Source organism: Labeo rohita, chromosome 14 (assembly GCF_022985175.1).
Source record: "Labeo rohita strain BAU-BD-2019 chromosome 14, IGBB_LRoh.1.0, whole genome shotgun sequence".
Lineage (NCBI taxonomy): Eukaryota > Metazoa > Chordata > Actinopteri > Cypriniformes > Cyprinidae > Labeo > Labeo rohita.
This window is the reverse complement of record NC_066882.1, coordinates 18,361,474-18,379,136: the sequence shown is the minus strand read 5'-3', so window position 1 is coordinate 18,379,136 and position 17,663 is coordinate 18,361,474. Positions and strand designations below refer to the sequence as shown.

General features: G+C 36.0%; 1 protein-coding gene across 6 annotated transcripts in view; it reads right to left on the bottom strand.

Moving 5' to 3' along the window:
• Positions 1–16,989, bottom strand: part of tnip1 (TNFAIP3 interacting protein 1) — a 22,198-nt gene extending 5,209 nt beyond the window's left edge. Inside the window, exons 1-17 of one of the 6 annotated variants that reach the window (XM_051127028.1) lie at positions 16,852–16,989; positions 15,345–15,435; positions 12,470–12,652; positions 11,917–12,066; positions 11,732–11,820; positions 10,978–11,040; positions 10,230–10,424; positions 10,042–10,136; positions 9,644–9,779; positions 8,021–8,113; positions 7,849–7,914; positions 6,831–6,962; positions 4,574–4,702; positions 2,002–2,127; positions 1,442–1,567; positions 1,240–1,319; positions 904–1,093 (exon numbers count right to left, since the gene is read on the bottom strand). In XM_051127028.1, coding sequence (XP_050982985.1) covers positions 904–1,093; positions 1,240–1,319; positions 1,442–1,567; positions 2,002–2,127; positions 4,574–4,702; positions 6,831–6,962; positions 7,849–7,914; positions 8,021–8,113; positions 9,644–9,779; positions 10,042–10,136; positions 10,230–10,424; positions 10,978–11,040; positions 11,732–11,820; positions 11,917–12,066; positions 12,470–12,614 — 1,815 coding nt within the window. In that variant the 5' untranslated portion in view covers positions 12,615–12,652; positions 15,345–15,435; positions 16,852–16,989. Of the gene's footprint in view, positions 1–903; positions 1,094–1,238; positions 1,320–1,441; positions 1,568–2,001; positions 2,128–4,573; positions 4,703–6,830; positions 6,963–7,848; positions 7,915–8,020; positions 8,114–9,643; positions 9,780–10,041; positions 10,137–10,229; positions 10,425–10,977; positions 11,041–11,731; positions 11,821–11,916; positions 12,067–12,469; positions 12,653–13,625; positions 13,841–15,344; positions 15,436–16,851 lie in introns of those variants that run through there. The other 5 variants (XM_051127029.1, XM_051127027.1, XM_051127030.1 and 2 more) reach the window with 5 other exon arrangements.
• Positions 16,990–17,663: the final 674 nt, after the last annotated feature.

Genomic DNA, 17,663 nt, shown 5'->3' with positions numbered 1-17,663 from the left:
TATTTAAAATAACTGCTTTCTATTTGAATATATGTCAAAATGCAATTTATTCCTGTGATCACAGCAAAAAAAAATTTAGCATCATTACTTCAGTCTTCAGTGTCACAAGATCCTTCAGAAATCATTCTAATATGCTCATTTGCTGCAAAACGTTTTTATTATTATTATTATTATCAATATTTAAAACAGTTGAGTACATTTTTTCAGAATTCTCTGATGAACAGAAAGATCCAAAGATCAGCATTTATCTGAAATTAAAAGCTTTTGGAACATTATACATTATACCATTCAAAAACTTCGAGTCAGTATAATTTTTGGGGGGGAATTATAGAAAATAATGCTTTTATTTAGAAAGGTTGCTTTAAATTGATCAAAAGTGATGATAGACATTTATAATGTTACACAAAATTTCTATTTCAGATAAATGTTGTTCTTCTGAACTTTCTATTCATCAAAGAAACCTGAAAAAATTCTACTCAGCTGTTTTCAACATAATAATAAAAAATGTTTTATTTTATTTTTTATTATATTTTCTGAAGGATCATATGATCATATGAAGGATCATTATATTTTCTGAAGGATCATATCACAGGAAAAATACATTTTAAAATATATTCAAATAGAAAACAGTTACTTCGAATAGCAAAAATATTTCAAAATTTTAATGAGAGCAGAAGAGATTTCTTTAGAAAACTGAAAATCTAACAAAAATTTCAAAATTCCACTGTTTTTGTTGTACTTTGGATCAACTAAATGCAGGCTTGGTGAGAAGAAGAGACTTCTTTAAAAACATTTTAAAAATCTTTCTGTTCAAAAACCTTTGGCTGGTAGTGTAAATAAGGGTGCTTTTGTTATGGTATCAAGAACCCTGATATTTTACTGCTGTTGCTAACGCATACTCACAGGGTTGACAGGCTGGAAATCCCTGCCAGGTGCTGTACTGATGTTAGGCATCCTGGGCGGGAAGTGTATGGGCCACCCCTCTAGACCTTGATGGCCCACCTGTACAAACGGGCCACAGTATGGAGGGCTCATCGGGCCATTGGCCGTACCAGAAGTGGGATCAGACGTCCTCCTTTCCTGTTGCCCCTCCAAAACATTGAAAAACAAAATCTAAATAAGTCCCGATCGTCCTTCCGTTTGTCCTTCCGGATTCTACGATATTTGTTGACCATGATCTGTAATAATAACATCATTAAGGCTTCTACCACAAGGTGGAGCCAGTGTGGCACATTTACCTGCTTATGTTGCATTTGCAGTCTCTCTAGTTTACACCTCTCCGCCCGCTCTCTCTGACACTCATTCTGTGCTTGATGAAGCTGAGAAAAAGAGATACTGAATTCAGGATTCTTTCATGTCTCATTATTAACAATCTGAGCATTTCACTGGAGTCATTTCATTGGTTAGAACTGACAGTTTAAGAGTCAGTGTAGCTACTGACCTGATTGGTCAGATTGGTCAATTGACCCTGCAGCCTTTCCACCTGCCGTCTCAGGTCTTCCTTCTCTTCGTTCATCCTCTCTCTGTCACTCCTCTCCTTCCGGAAATCCTCTTCAAAGATTTTCACCTAAAAAAAAAAATGCATGCGATGAGGATGCAAATCTAGAAGAGCTCTGCAGCCATTGGTGCATTTCAGCAGACTGTAAAGCTGAAGGAAGCCATCAAACCTCAAGCAAACTGTATGACTCAGTATGGAACCTTGATACACTCATTTCTTACAAAATGTGTTTGATAAATGAGGTAAAAAGTCTGCAGAATTTATTCATGTAGAGTTTCAATGAGTGAAACCTCAACTCGTAGAGATCCTCTGACAAAATCTGACGCAATGAGAAAACTCAAGCATCTCAAGGAGCTCATTCACTGTTTGAGTTCATCTGACCACAGCTGGGCACTGTGTCATGTTAGTATGAGTGTTACTGCATTTAATGATATTTTATAACTTTTAGTCTGGTCCCTACTTGTTTCACTAACATTGACACCTGAGTCATCAAGTGTTTGTACCTGCTCCTTCAATACAGCTATCTGTGTGTGCAGTTCCTGCTGTCTCAGGTTGGCCACGCCTTCTCCCAGGTTCATGCCTGGCTGGGTGGAAGAGGGAGAGTGGAGGTTCAAAGCCTCCTCTAATGCCTGTAAGAGAGACAATACAATCAGAACTGACGGTTGCTTTTAAAACAAACAAACAAAAAAAAAAACACTAAGCAGCACAATATTAATAAGAAATGTTTCTTTATCGCCAAATCTGCACATTACAGTGATTTCTTATATCAGATATCTTGTATCTCATACAGATGCTGTAAAATAAAATTCCAGAACTTTCAAGGACTTTTCAAGCACTAATTTTTCATCTTCAAGGACTTGAAGACTCATCTTCAATCAGAGACCTTACTCATTGTTTGATGTTTTCTACCGCTTAAGAAAAAAAAAAAAAAAAAAAAAAAAAAAGATCAGCAAAATCGCTCTGAAGTCCCGATCGAAATCAAATGATTCGTGATCCACCCCTGAATCACTTGAAATAAAAAGTCACGAGTTTGAATCAGAGAACTTCCAAAATGCAGCTTCAAAGGGCTCAAAACGATCCCAGCTGAAGAAGAAGGGTCTTATCTAGCAAAACAGTCGATTATTTTAAAACAAAATTACAACTGACATACTTTTTAACCTCAAACCCTGTCTTGTCTAGGTCTGCCTGAACTGTTTTTTTCCGGTTCAAGACAGTTAGGGTTTGTCGAACAACTCCCATCTCATTTTCTCCCTTAACTTCAAAATCGTCCTACATTGCTGCAGAAGTACGAACCCAGTGTTTCCAAAGTGAACATGCAAAGATCAAACACCCTTTACAAAAAAAGGTAAAACAGCGATGTAGGGCGATTTTGAAGTGGGTGGAGAAAATGAGATGGGACTTTTGACATACCCTATCTGTCTTGAATCTAGACAAGACAAGCATTTGAGGTTAAAAAGTATATAAATTGTCTTTTTTTTTTTTTTTTTCTTTCCTTAGATAAGACCTTTCCTCCTCAGCTAGGATTGTTTAGAACAGTGGTTCTCAGATCCAGTCCTTGGGGCTCACTGCTCTGCACATTTTGTATGTCTCCCTTATGTAACACACCTGATTCAGATCATCAGCTCGTTAAAAGAAAGATCCATGACATGAACTGAGTGTGTCAGTTTCAGAAACATATAAAATGTGAGTAGTGGGCCCGAGGACTGGAGTTGAGAACCACAGGTTTAGAGCTATTTGAAGCTGCATTTAAACTCCATTTTGGAAGTTCAAACTCGGAGGCACCATTTAAGTCCACATTATGGAGAAAAATCCTGAAATGTTTTCCTTAAAAAACAATTTCTTAACGACTGAAGAAAGACAGACATGAACATCCTGGATGACAAGGGGGTGAGTAAATTATGTGTAAATTTCTGTTCTGGAAGTGAACTTCTCCTTTAATTCTGTGGATTTTGCATGAAAAGATAAGTGCTTATAATAATAATAATAATAATAATAATAAAAAATTGTCTTTCAATAATTCAAGCACTTTTCAAGTACCTCTTCAGGAATATTGCTTTTTTTTCAAGGGTCTTCCAGGCCATAAATGTCAAAAAGTCATATTCAAGCACTTTAAGCACCTTGTACGAACCCTGTCAGGATCATGTGACATTGAAGACTGGAGTGATGGCTGCTGAAAATTCAGCTTTGCCGCCACAGGAATAAATGACATTTTAACATATATATTCAAATAGAAAAGTTATTTTAAACTGTAATATTATTTCTAGTGCTGTCAATTAATTAAAAAAAATAATCATCACACATTTTTATCTGAAATTCATTCGACCTAATATTAAAGTTTTTAAATATACTTTATATTGCAATAATTTCACATTCAATCTTCAATTTAAATAAGAAACAACATAAGACAGTATATTTTTAATATAATGACTTAATGACTGAAGGTAAATATCACTGAGACCAATATAACTGATGTCTCTAAAAATTTTATCCATTGACTATACCCATTCAACATTACAGTATAATTGAGAGCTATCAATTTTAACATTTATTAGACTTTAAAAAATAACTTCTGATTTAAGTAAATTTAAAACAATCTTCACATAAAGTAGGAAATATACAGAAATTGAATAAAGTTATCAAACACTACATACTAAATCAAACTTTGATGAATCCTTAAAGCTACAAAAGTTACTGATTTCCTGTGTTTTTTTTGTTTTTTTTTAGGTTTTTTAGGTTTTTTTAGGTTATTACGCTGCTATTACTTTAAGAGCTGCCACTGCTGAACGTGACACAAATCTGACACGCATACTCGTAGTTTCATTCATGCTTTAATATGAAAAGATAGAGGCTAAAGTGCTCTCCGCCGAATTTGTGTGTGCATTTGAAGCGGGCATACTACAAGCACAGTATAACGGCTGACAGGACATGTAAACTCATTTTTACTGACATATGGCCTGACCCAGTTCACTGTTGTTCTACTAAAGCTCCCTCATCAGCTGTACCTTTGCCAATGGACCTTTGCCAGTCCTCATTTAGATAGCTAGGAATGTGAATTAGTGATTGTGCTTTACTAACCCTATTGAGCCGTTGGATCTCTTTCTCCTGGTATTCTCTTTGTTTAGTAAGTGGTAGCAACTGGTCCTGCAGGTAACGCACCTTTTGTTTCAGCTCACATGTTTCTGAGGTGAGGCACTCCTTCTCACCCTTTGACAACAGATAGAAATACACTTGTTAACCACCAGAGCAAAACACAGTCACTTTGTCATATCTAGACATTATACGGTCTACAGTTTTATACTGTCTTTAAAAGCATCTTACTACCCACAATTACTTGGATCCCTGAATCAAACTGTCTTTGATTAATCAGGTAAAAAAGTGCAAGATCATTTCCTGTATTGCAATTACAAAAAAGTCTTTCAAAACATGTTTTAGTCAAAATTACTGCGCTACATTTGGGCCTTCAGGAATGTCTTTAAGGTTTACCTGCACGTTGCAAGTATGTTTGTCTTTCCGTAAATATGTTTGTCATATGACTTTGAAATAATAAGAATATGCATGGTATGTGCTGGAAAAAAACAACTCATTATCACACCTGTTAAAAATCACATGACACATGCCAGTCTGTCCACATGAAACTCTTATGACCTTTAAAGCATGTAATATAAAAACCTGTGGTCAAAATCATTTTTTCAATTTCGATATCATACAAATGCATTTTTAATGGCTACATATATAACATATTAGCATCGGACACAAAATTTTAGTGGTATGGAACATCTGTAGTCTTCTGTGGAGGCGAATCATTCTGACAAAACATTTGTAATGCTGTCCATAACTCATAAATAAACTAAAAACCATGAGAGCTGTGAGATAAAGATAAGTAGGCCGTAGATGTGAAAATGAAACCAGCCGTCACATGACGCTGTCTATGACACTTAAAAAATCTATTTATGATTTAACGACTTGTCAGCAGCAATGGCTATATTCATAGCGAAATCAACAGTATTATAATTACACATCTGAAACTCTATTAGACATTTTATCTGTGGCATGCTTGACTGTCCCCTCCGGGGCTGAAGGGAAACTATTGCTGTAAACTAAGAATGTCATATGGTCAGCTAGAGGGAATGACTGGTGCTTCCCAAGAGAAAACTGAAAGCACTGAATGACTACTTGAAGCCTTCATTAAGCTCCACATGGGTGCAAATACCAGCAAAATGTTCCATAAAGAGTAGGAGAAGTTTAAATTAATAAACAAAAATCAAATAAACAAGGGCTTATTAATTGTCTTTTTTAAATAACAGAATAAGGAAAAAAACAGGAAGAGACTGTCTGACAAAAATGTAAAGCAGACAAAAATGTAAAACGTAAAGAGTTTATCTGGGTTAAACCACAATAACAGACTGGTATTGAAATATACACTACCAGTCAAAAGTTTGTGAACAGTAAGATTTTTAATGTTTTTTTTTTTTGTTTTTTTCAAAGGAGTCTCTTCTGCTCACCAAGCCCGCATTTAATTGATCCAAAGTAGAGCAAAAACTTTGAAATATTTTTACTATTTAAAATAACTGTTTTCTATTTGAATACATTTTAAAATATAATGTATTCTTGTGATTTCAAAGATAAATTTTTAGCATTATTACTGAAGTCTCATGATCTTTTTTATTATTATGATGCTGAAAACAGATGAGTATAATTTTTTTCAGGTTTCTTGATAAATAGAAAGTTCAGAAGAACAGCATTTATCTGAAATTGAAATCTTTTGTAACATTATAAATGTCTTTACCATCACTTTTGATCAAGTTAAAGCATCCTTGTTAAATAAAACTATTAATTTCTATCATTTCTCTATCAAAAGCTTTTTATTTCAGATAAATGCAGATCTCCAGACCTTTCTATTCATCAAAGAAAACTGAAAAAAAAAATTTACTCAACTGCTTTAAATATTGATAATAATAAAACCTGTTTCTTGAGCAGCAAATCAGCGTATTACAATGATTTCTGAAGTAATGATGCTGAAAATTTAGCTTTGATCACAGGAATAAACTACATTTTAAAATAAATTCAATTCAATTTATTTTAAATAGTAAAAATAGTAAAAATATTTCACAATATGTTACAGCTTTTGCTGTATTTTGGATCAAATAAATGCAGGCTTCATGAGCAGACTTCTTTAAAAAACATTAAATATATATACACTTTTTTTAATGCATTCAAATTAGCCAGAAAAAACTGAATGAAGAAAAAAAGAGTGAACTTTTCACACAAACCAAAAAGTAATAAATACACATTGACTGTGGGTATGTTGTCTGTGGCTTAGACTAGGATCTACCTGCACATTGTCGATCTTAGACTTTGCGAGGAGGAGTTTTTTGTCATAATCTCTTTGTCTCTGTTCACGCTCTGCTTCGAGCTCAAGCACAGCCTTTTGGGAGTCGGCGAGCCGCTGCCGTAGGTCTGTGATCTATAAAGAAGGGAAAAGTCATAAATTGATGAAGGCTCTTCTGACAGTCTATTTTTGTAAACTGGATTCAGACACATCTGTTAACCGGCCATATTAACACAACATCAATGACAGCAAAAATGTTGTATATTACAATTGGCTTAAATCAGAGTTTGCCTTTATCAGGAGTTTAATAAGGGGCTGTAATCTCCTTTATAGTTGTTTTATGGTATAAATGACAAAAAAAAACAAATAAACCACAAAAACAAAGCAATATAAATAACAAATCATGCAGTTGTTTTTGTTCCACTGCTGTGAGTTTTAACACGAACCCCCCATGACGACAGAGGATGCGTGTAGAGAAACAGCCCCGGTATGCTTTTTTTATTCTTTCTTTTTTTTCTCTCTCCTCTATCAGACCGAGCAGATGCGGAGATGCAACAAGCGTCACTATCTCTAGGCCGTGAGATCACGCGGCTTTGCAACCTTGGCCAGCCCCTACGGCGAGCCACAACAGGAAGACAGTGGGTACGGGCGAGGTGAGGGAAATTCTACCAGAGGTGTGACAGGAGGGGCCTGTGGTCTAGTGTGCAACTCTGTGACACACACAGAATTGCTTTCCATTCCTTTGCCCCAACAGCATTTCCACCGCCACCCAAATGCAGTAACAAGGCCTGTCAGCACCCTTCACGTTACACAGGAATTTCATGTGATGATTCATATGCTTCGATCTCCCACCATTCACACACCGGCTGCTCGGACTCATTAAGCAATTGCTGTTTCCTAGTAAAGTGATTCATGTTTCTTTATGTTTCTTTTTTTACTATCAACAAGATGAGCCACAAAGGTTACAAGGCCAACTGGAACATATTTATAGAGCATTTCTAGTGCATACGTTGCCATGTACCTTCTGCTCAAACTGTGCCTTCATTGAATTCCACTGAATGTCCCACTGTTTGTTCACCTCCAGTACCTGAGAAAGGTCAAATGCAAGAGTTTACACGTCAGAGTCAAACGGGAAACTATGACAGCATTAAAGCAAGCATAAAGAAAGCAGGGGACCTCCAGAAGGTTCTTACATCTTTCCTCTGTTTCTCCAAAAGCTTGATTTTTTTCTCGTACACCTCCGGATCGCAAGTCTTAGATGGTGTTTTTTCCACAGCTTTACCAGACTGTGAATTAAAAAATAATAATAATAATTTAAAAAAGGGATGACCAAGTCAACACTAAAATGTTAACATTTTCAAACAATTATAAGCAAAGATTTAGACTTACAAAAACAGATAAATAAATGACAATAAAAATAATGACAAGCGAAAATCTAAAATAGCTCTTAAATTAGCTTGTTTTTTGAATAATTACTGGTAAAACCTGAAGAATAAATAATTGAGAATAACTCAGAATAAATTAAGAATAACTGGAATTAATGAAGAAGAACTTTTTTGTACAGGGTAATTCCATGCAAGAGTCAACCTTGCCATGAAAAAATTATTTCACTATACTGATAGCACAGATGTCAACATTCGGTGGTTCAAATATTCATGTGATGTCTCTCAAAGTTTTTAAAACATTTTTTTTTTTTTTTTTTTCATTTTTAGTGCATGATTTTCCATAGTCTGGTAAGTGCTATTTTCAGGCTTGTCACACCTCTCATAACAGTAACAGTACATATTCCTCAAATAGACACATCAAGATTAAAATTAAGTAACAATTATATGTTCTGCAAAGAGCCATCGCTTCTCTATTTGTTGGGTATTATTGCGTCTGGTTTTTGGCATTTTAATTCATAGAAATCCTACAAAGTATATAGTCTCTCAAAAACAGTGTCCTTTTTTGATTATTTCCCTTTTTTAACATAGAAAACTTGTGCATAGACTGATATTTTTCTGATGTTTAGACTCCAACAAGGATTTATTCAAATATAAACAGATGGTTCGGCATATTGGTAACACATACATTCTCTAAGCATTTATATGTCACATCCATAACACAAAATGTCACATCCATAATGCTGGATTTGCCCTAAAGCTTTAAAAACATTAAACCAAGAGACACTACAGTATAATCCCTCACTGTCAAATAAAAAAAAGTGACCAATAAATAATTACCAAATATGCATCCATTCTATATCTTTTCAGCAGAACTGAAACTCAGTATGAATTGCCTTCCCATTAAATGTCAGAAAATATCCCTGCTAGACTTTAAAATGAAAACTGATAACATAAAATTGCAATTAGTTGCTGACCGACCAAAGAACACCAGAATTTTCCCATCATCCTACAGTACAGCAGTCTTTAGTTTGAGTCAGAATGTAACACAATGACCATGTGCATTGTTCTTCAATATTTAGTCATAACGTGAAAAAAAGCCCACAAATGAGGAACTTATACAGAAAGACCATTGAGGAAGAGCAGCAAGGTGGTATTCCCAAAACTAAACTAAGTGGCAAAAGTGACTCAATAAGAAGCCTCTTAATTTAGAAACCAGGGAGCAATTTGCACATTTTTTTCTAAGAACTCCCACTGAAAAAGCTCAGACACAAAAAAGCAACTAGACCGCAACGTCGCTAGTCTGAAAGGGAAATTAAAGACAAAAAAAAAAACCCAACACAAATTTAGAACAGCACCAGGAATTCTATGATGATGTCATCTGAGATAAAGTGGTTCATGGGAAAAAATAACAAATAAAAAAAAAGGGCACACCTGCTGAGTCATGGTCATTTCCACCTTAGTTTTGGCTGTCTCTTCTTTCACTGGCTCCTCCTTAGGGCTTGGTTGCTCAGTAGGTGCTGCCTGGGCTCCTCCATTGACCTGCTCCTTCAGTTTCAAATTCTCCTGCCTGAATACACAGAAACAAAATCACAACTAGGAAATGAATAATAAAATAGCAGGATTCTCTATTTGACACACTTAGAGAACAGATGGAAAGACCCCTCACTTCCAGCAAAGCAGGAAACACTGTGGCCCCTTGTGATATCGTCACAGTTTACTCACACTGACTCTTCTCACAGGTTCATAATGGGCTTTTTTGCTTTTAGTTGTTCCATGAGCAAATGAAAGGATGATGTTATGATAATGAATACAAGTGTGAATTAAATTACCTCAGCTGTTCCAAATCACGGTTACGGTACTGGAGGTCCTCCTCCATTTTTTTCCGAAGCTCGTTGTTCTCCTGTCTTAATTGTTCGCAGAGTGTCTAGAGATGAGAGCGAATTAAATTCTCAGCAAATCAAACCTTGATCAATTCACATAATTTACAGCAAATACAGAAGGCTAAAAGGTGTCTCACCTGTAGGAGAGATGTTCTCTGCTCGTTCTTCTGGACCTTCGATGATAAATGGTGGAATTCCACAGCCATGCGGCCCAGGTGAGCCAGCAGCTGGTTAGGATTGGACTCTTCAGCAAATACACTAAAAGAACTCTCCAGTCGCCGGAGTTGACTTGCCAGCTCCATGTTCTCCTGTGGCAGGTGCATTACTCCAGTCTGCATAGCCATAAAGCAGAGTTTACCTAAATATTCTTCCCAAGCAGAAGGGATCAAGTGGCACATTTACTGTCAATCCCTAGATCTTCCCCTATACACGAGTAGAGCACTGCGAAACCATAAACTGAAAGTGAAAAAACCCTTAAATACCTCTACATGAATATTTCCAGTTTTGCAAATTTGTGAACATAAGTTTTTGTAAACCTAACCAAAGAGGTATTCCATGAACTGATATACACGCATGAGTTTTTCAGTCTATCTGCATGCTAACTAAATCCTGGAGTTTCCCTCTTAGTCATCCAAGGAACAGCCTCATACAGATACGTTGATTCATTATGATGAACAAATCCCTGATAAGGAAGGGCAACAAGAAACAGCTGAGCAACTACAGTGACTGGAATGTGTCACACATAACTTACATGCGTGGCACAGAATGACAGAACGCGGAATGTTCGAAACGGAGCAATAAACCAGCAAAATACACACCGAGTTCTCGCACGTGCGGTCGGGTGACTGTAGCTGCCCAGGATTTCCTAACATCCCTAAAACTCACCGTCTGGGTTTCCGAGACCGTCTTTTCTTCCATATTCACCACCTCAAACTCAGATGAACTTTCCTGTAAACACAAGAATTCACAGTGTTGCAACACTTGTTCTGACCGTCATACCAGATATCAACTTGTAAAGAATATTTTACAATTCACAACTAAGGAAAACAACGAAGTTACATTCACATTAGATTTTCACAGCATGCTGCGAAACAACATGCTCACGTTTAACAGTCGAAACCAAAAATTATTCAGACACTAGATATAATCTTTGATATTTTTTTCTTTTACTAATGGGTGCAGGACACTATAGTTCATTTATGTAAGTGAGGATATCATGAAGTAAACTGACATATTCAAAAAATCTTCATACAATGGACTACCAGTAAAATTGATTTAAAAAAAAAAAAGAAATTGGGACCAAAAATTTTATTTGACACTTTGACCTGACCATGTTTTGTTCCATACTTTTCTATCAAATTTATCTGACATTATTAGGATGAAGTTGTTCTGACACAAACTGGAAGTTATAGTCCCAGTGTGGGATTTTCACAACAACAAAGGTATAATGGTAATTCAACAATTTATAGCATGTTATGATAGTCATTTAAACAGTATGAACAGTATGAAATGGGATTTAAACAGACAGCAATTCACAAAACCGAAAGTTACATTACTGTGTTACATAACATCACTGAATTGTGACCTCATGGTATCATATTCATAGAATGTTTCCAAAAGTTTCAGTAGAAGTGCTTACAGTTGCCTCTGGTTGTAAAGTATTTCCAGTTAAACAATCCCGAGATTCTTGTCTTTCTGTTGTAGGATGAGCGTGATGTTTTCCATGACCTAAAAAAAAAGCCACAATCACAAAAGATCTGGTTAAAGAACAGGTCTCTCTGGTATCAAAACCTTCACTGACCTCACTCCATGATATAACTGTACCTTGTGTGTCTGTCTGAACAGGGGTGCCCATGCACAGACTGGAGGCAAAGCTGGTCGTGGACGACTTCAGCGCTTCGTTATCCCTCACCAGCTCCTCTACCCTCTTCCGAAGCTTGGCCGCCTCTGTCTGAGACTCCTCTAACAGGTCTCCTACCAGTCACGAGAAAGACAAACAATGGGTTACATGACAAAGGCTATCTGCGCACGTCAAATGTTGGATTTACTGCAACACAGCGCCAGCTGCTAAAAGCAGAAAATCCAGAATCGCTTCATTTTTGATCCAACAATAGACCTTGAAGTCTAAATTAGCAACACATGATGCCGCTCAACTAATTTAGGGGTATGATGACTCAGATGCCCAGAATGAGCAACGTCTAAGGCATTTAACTATATGGAACCTCAACTTGGTCACTGGCAGATGTTGAAATTGAAAATATTAAGGTGATCATTATAAAATCTTCACAGGTGGCTTATATTAACCGAAGACGCCAGATCAATCAGGTTTTGATACTCAAAGTCATTAAAAATAGGTGGCAGTTTAGGATTCCCTCACCTAAACTCTTCAGACCTTTCATTCTCTCCCTCAAAACGGCGTTTTCCTCTAGCAGCTGTCTGTAGCTGAGGCTGCTGGCCTCGTCTTTCACCTGGCAATCGCTCCCACCGGGGTCATAGATGCGATACGGGCCTTTTCCCTCCATCTGTCACCCCCGTCACTTACCAAACATGTTTCCCTGTACTAAAACAAAAAAAATCAGGTGGTCATTCATTCGTGTGTGCTGTACAGACAGGTTAAACAAAACTCTCAGATTAACACTGTAACATGAACTGCCGGCGTGGAAGTGCGTAAATATTGTTGATTTGCAATTCAAAGAGAGGTATTTGAATAATGGCATCTTGGGGATTTCTCTTTGGCTATTTCAAGACAAAGATTTGAATGCACATCTTTGATATCATAACTAAATTTGTCATAGCAGTCAATGAGTTTATGATTTTCCCATCAGCATTTATTAAGTCAATCAACCAAGACCAGCATAAAGCCTCACTTCCATATAACCGTGACAAATGACATTTACACTGACAGATCAAACCAGCAGCCAAACAAAGGAATAATCATGTGCCACCAGACTCTCTCATACCCTAGTAAGACCATTATTTCTCAAAAACAAGCGCTTGAATAGCACAAACACAGCCACCTACCTTTACAGCAACTGTAAACTCAACTAAATCTAAAGCTAAACCCTTTCACTTTCCTTTCCATGACAAGACCTGTTTAAACAGCTCTGTGGCAGTGTCAACATCACGCTGATAGGTGATCTTAGACCAGAGGAAACCTTATCTAGAGGATCATGTTTATTTCTAATCCCCTCCAAGCTCTTAATCAACAGCTCTCGAATGACTTGACTAAACAATACGACCTCAGACACAGTATGGAAACCTTGAGCTTTTATTAAGAATGAGCCGAAACCCCCTACCCACACAAGGTCAAAGCCAACGTATTTTGTATTCTAAATAAATGACTCACTTTCAAAACAAATATCTGATGCTATTAGCTTAGCATCCGGCTAACAGCAGGTGATGTGTTTACCACGCTAGCAGACAAAAGCTTTCACGCTAGCTCCCTTTAAAGCCACAAACAGGACCCAAATACGCTCAATAATGTCTTACGAGAGGATAAAACATAGCGGTCGCACGATGACGTTTAGACATACCTGTATTTCACCGTTCGTTTTTTCGTTTTTAATGAAAAGAGGAGCTCTTTCTGTACCTTGACGGAGACGCGTCTTTGATCGGCCGGAGGTTTGCGGAAGTGGTTCGCGGCGCGAGCTGGGAAATTCCGCAGATGTAAACAGAGCCGCGTTCACTCTAGTGATGGGAAGTCCGGCTCATTTCCGCGAATCGGTTCATTCAAACGGTTCGTTTGGTAGAACACAATTCAGTGATTCTTTCACGTCAGAACGTAATTGCGCCATCAAGTGGTCCCTTATTACACGCTCTGAAACGTTCAAATAAAGACACATTTTGGCATGTATTACATGTATTTTTCAAGTTTTAGTAATAGGGGTGTTTATTGTATTTCCTGTTTCCAGCTCAGTTTGCTGCAGCAAGCGTTTACTGGATGTTAAAAACATCCTGTCATGAACATAAATAGAATTTGCTTTGACAATACTAAAACCAACGGGTTTGTATGCTTTGATAATATGCTGTTTATTAAGATAATTTATTAACGTCATAAGCAGGCCACAAACATATTTCCAGTTCTTTAATATCTCTCAAATTAGACAAATCCGAACACTTCAACCGGCTCACGACGAATCGATTCCCATTACGAATCGCTCAGAACGATTCAGTTCAGTTCTCGGATCGAACCATTATTGTATAAATGACAAAGATTCAACTCAACTGAACAATTCGTTCAAGAATCAGGCATCGTTCGTTCGCTCGCACACGTTCGCAATTTAGTTAACTGTTAAATAACCTACTACAAAAATTAGTCATCTTTAAATTTTATGATTGATTGTCGTGTTTTGATAGAACATTGACTCCAAATGCGTCTGTTGTTCATTTGACGTTGCTGTTTGACCGCCCTGGTTCTTATGTCTAATGCCGTGTGAAAACGTTAGTGATTCATTTAAAGCCTACCAAAAAGCGTATGTGTGACCCTGGATGACAAAATCAGTAATAAAGGTTAATTTTATGAAATTGAGATTTATACATAATCCGAATAAATAAGTTTTCCATCGATGTATGGTTTGTTAGGATACATCTGGAATCTGAGGGTGCAAAATTTGAGAAAAAAAAAAGAAAATTGCCTTTAAAGTTCAAATAAAGCTCTTAGCAATGCATATTACTTATCAAAAAATTAAGTTTTGATATATTTATGGTAGGAAATTTACAAAATATCTTCATGCAACATGATTTTTGCTTAATATCATAATGATTTTTTGCATAAAAGATAATTGTGACCCATAAAATGTACTGTTGGCTATTGCTACACATATACCCATGATACTTATGACTGGTTTTGTGGTCCAGGGTCACACGTTTTTAGTCGTTCGCAACAGCACAGAATAGTTTACGTGTGTGGGTAAGATGTAGTAAGTATTAGATAACTTGTTTAAGATGTACTTTTAATTATAAGAAAAGGTTGCAAGGCGTCTTTTACACTTTATTTACAGTTGGCCCACTTATTACAGTGATAATCCACCTGGAGCCGATTAAAATTAGACACACACAATGGCACGGACACATAAAATGCACTTTATCAAATTTATTTTTGTTAACAAAACAAGTAGTTTTATAAAGAATATGCATCTTATTGTATCTTTGGTGTCTTATTTTTGACCCCACAGTATATACAGAGACTAAATGTAGTTAGCTATGCATTCATTGTTCAACCTAATAGTGATTCAGAGGTCTCTCATACTTACTCATGCTGGTGTGAGTTATCTTGAAATCTTTAATTAGTACTGCAGGAAACTAAATTGGCTGCCTCAGCTGTTCTAAACCCCATTAGTTAATCTGAAAATTAAAAACAAAAATGTAAATAAAAAAATTAATTCTATGAGAAAATTAGAAGTTGTGTTCATTTCACTAGTACATGAAGAAATTATGAAATTTACATGGAAACAGAAAATGAGACGTCGAATTGGGTAACAGAAGAGTTGTCATTATTGGTCAATTCTGGAAGTTCAGCCATTATAAGTAAATGACTGCAGTGTTTGTACATCGTAAATACTTTCAGCATGCTTAACATAATCACTTCGCTAAGGTAGGTATGTCTGCGTTTATACTACAGTATGATGTACAGTACCTATTTAAACATACATTAGAAAATGCTTCGGAAATACAGTCATGATGAAACATGCTTGGCATATTAGGAATTTTATTGTCAAAATATTCCAGTTCGTACAACAGCCTACTGACAGGAAAAAGCTGTTGTGAATTTATAAGAAATTTTCCTCCATTATTTTCAGGATGTTTCCAATGATACCATTACCGAAAACAGAAACTGAAGCTCATTATGAAAGTAAACAGATGGATGTCTTTTATGACCCTTGAGGTTAACTTCAAGAAAATTAATCAATCATAAGAATTCTAACAATAAGTTACTGGGTCATTTCAAACTGTGCTGTATCACTTTCCTTTATTACTTTGACCATAACCATCCTGTTTTGAATTAAAGTTCATTACATTTGCTTTATAATTAATGCAAAAAACATTAACCAGATATTTTTTGCCAGTAATCCAAGTATGAGTTTAGTTTCCATCATCACAACACCATAGAACAATAACATTCTAACAGGAAATGTAATGCAACTATTTTTGACATTTTTTTAGTATCATTGATAAGGCAGCCATCACTATAATTCAAAGCGATTACCCTAACATCCTCTTTGTAAATCTTAAACTACATTAAAAATAAACGGTGACATCTTGAGGAAATTTACCATTGTGGTATTAAAGATTAACATCACACACGTACTGATTCTGCCACATATACTAAATGTGTGTGATAAGTGGTTACCTATCAAAATAAATAATGCAAAAAGCAAAATACTTGTAATATGATTTATTTCAAATAGCAGAGGTCACCAGTCAAACAGCTTTAAAACTTGTACAACTGCATGTAGTGTCAATTTGAAATATATAAATGCACTCAAAGACATCAATTAAAAAACAAAGCACTTTTTAAAAACTTAGTCCAGTTTGAATGGATACATAAATAGCTGACTTTTAGTAACATTTCCTTTGAAATGTACTACTGCAAACAACATCATCATCAAAAAATAAATTCCCATTTGTCACAGCTTTTATGGAAATCCAAATGTATTGATCTGCTGATATAATTTCCTATTTTTATCCAAGCTTTAAAAAGATACAGCAATTTTCCTTCTATTAGTAATAATAGAAAATAAAAAAATTATAATTACTCACCTACACATTATACTTGTGTCCGAGAGGCGTTTTTTAAGGAAACTAGTGGCAATGGGGGAAGCGTTTGCTGTGTTTTTAAACAGAAGGGGGAATTCCCACATAGTGAAAGGCCCTGATATTTTTTTAGCTCAAAAGTGGGACCTGGTATGCGTCCAGGAACTTGAGTCTGCTTAGCTAAGCGTTACCAAACAACATATATAATCTAACAGTAACACAGCATATTTTGATTGTTTACAACGTTGTAGTATGTTGTAAATGAAGGATTATTGCATCAAATTATACTTCATAACTTCATCATAACTTCAAATCAGCATTTTAATTCCTCACTCTACATGCATTTGCCTTGAAATTGTTGCATTAATAAAGTTCAGTGAAGAACACAACTCATAAAACAAGTATAACTGCACTTTTTGTCTTTCAAACATGTTTAAACTACAAAATGTACATGCACAACGAAAAGTGCACTGATAAATAACCTTTTCCGATGCAAAATTGCATGCATCTTTTGCAAAATTAACAGAAAGTACACTTTATTATCTCTTCATGTTGTTTAAGTTTTGTCTGCATAGTAACCTTTTGTCACCTTTGACATTAAGCATTTCGTAACGCCCTGGGTAGTTCAGTTTTGTCTTTGCTTTTGCATGTGCAACTGTTCACACACAGTCGAAAATACCATTATGATAGTGTATTTGATGTTTTGTTCTGAATTTAACAATGTTATTGCTATTGCAGACATCATCGATGGTGACTGGGATGTTGGTCTACTTGCAGGGGATTTCCTAGCCCCACAAGCTTTTTTCTTCTTTCCTCTT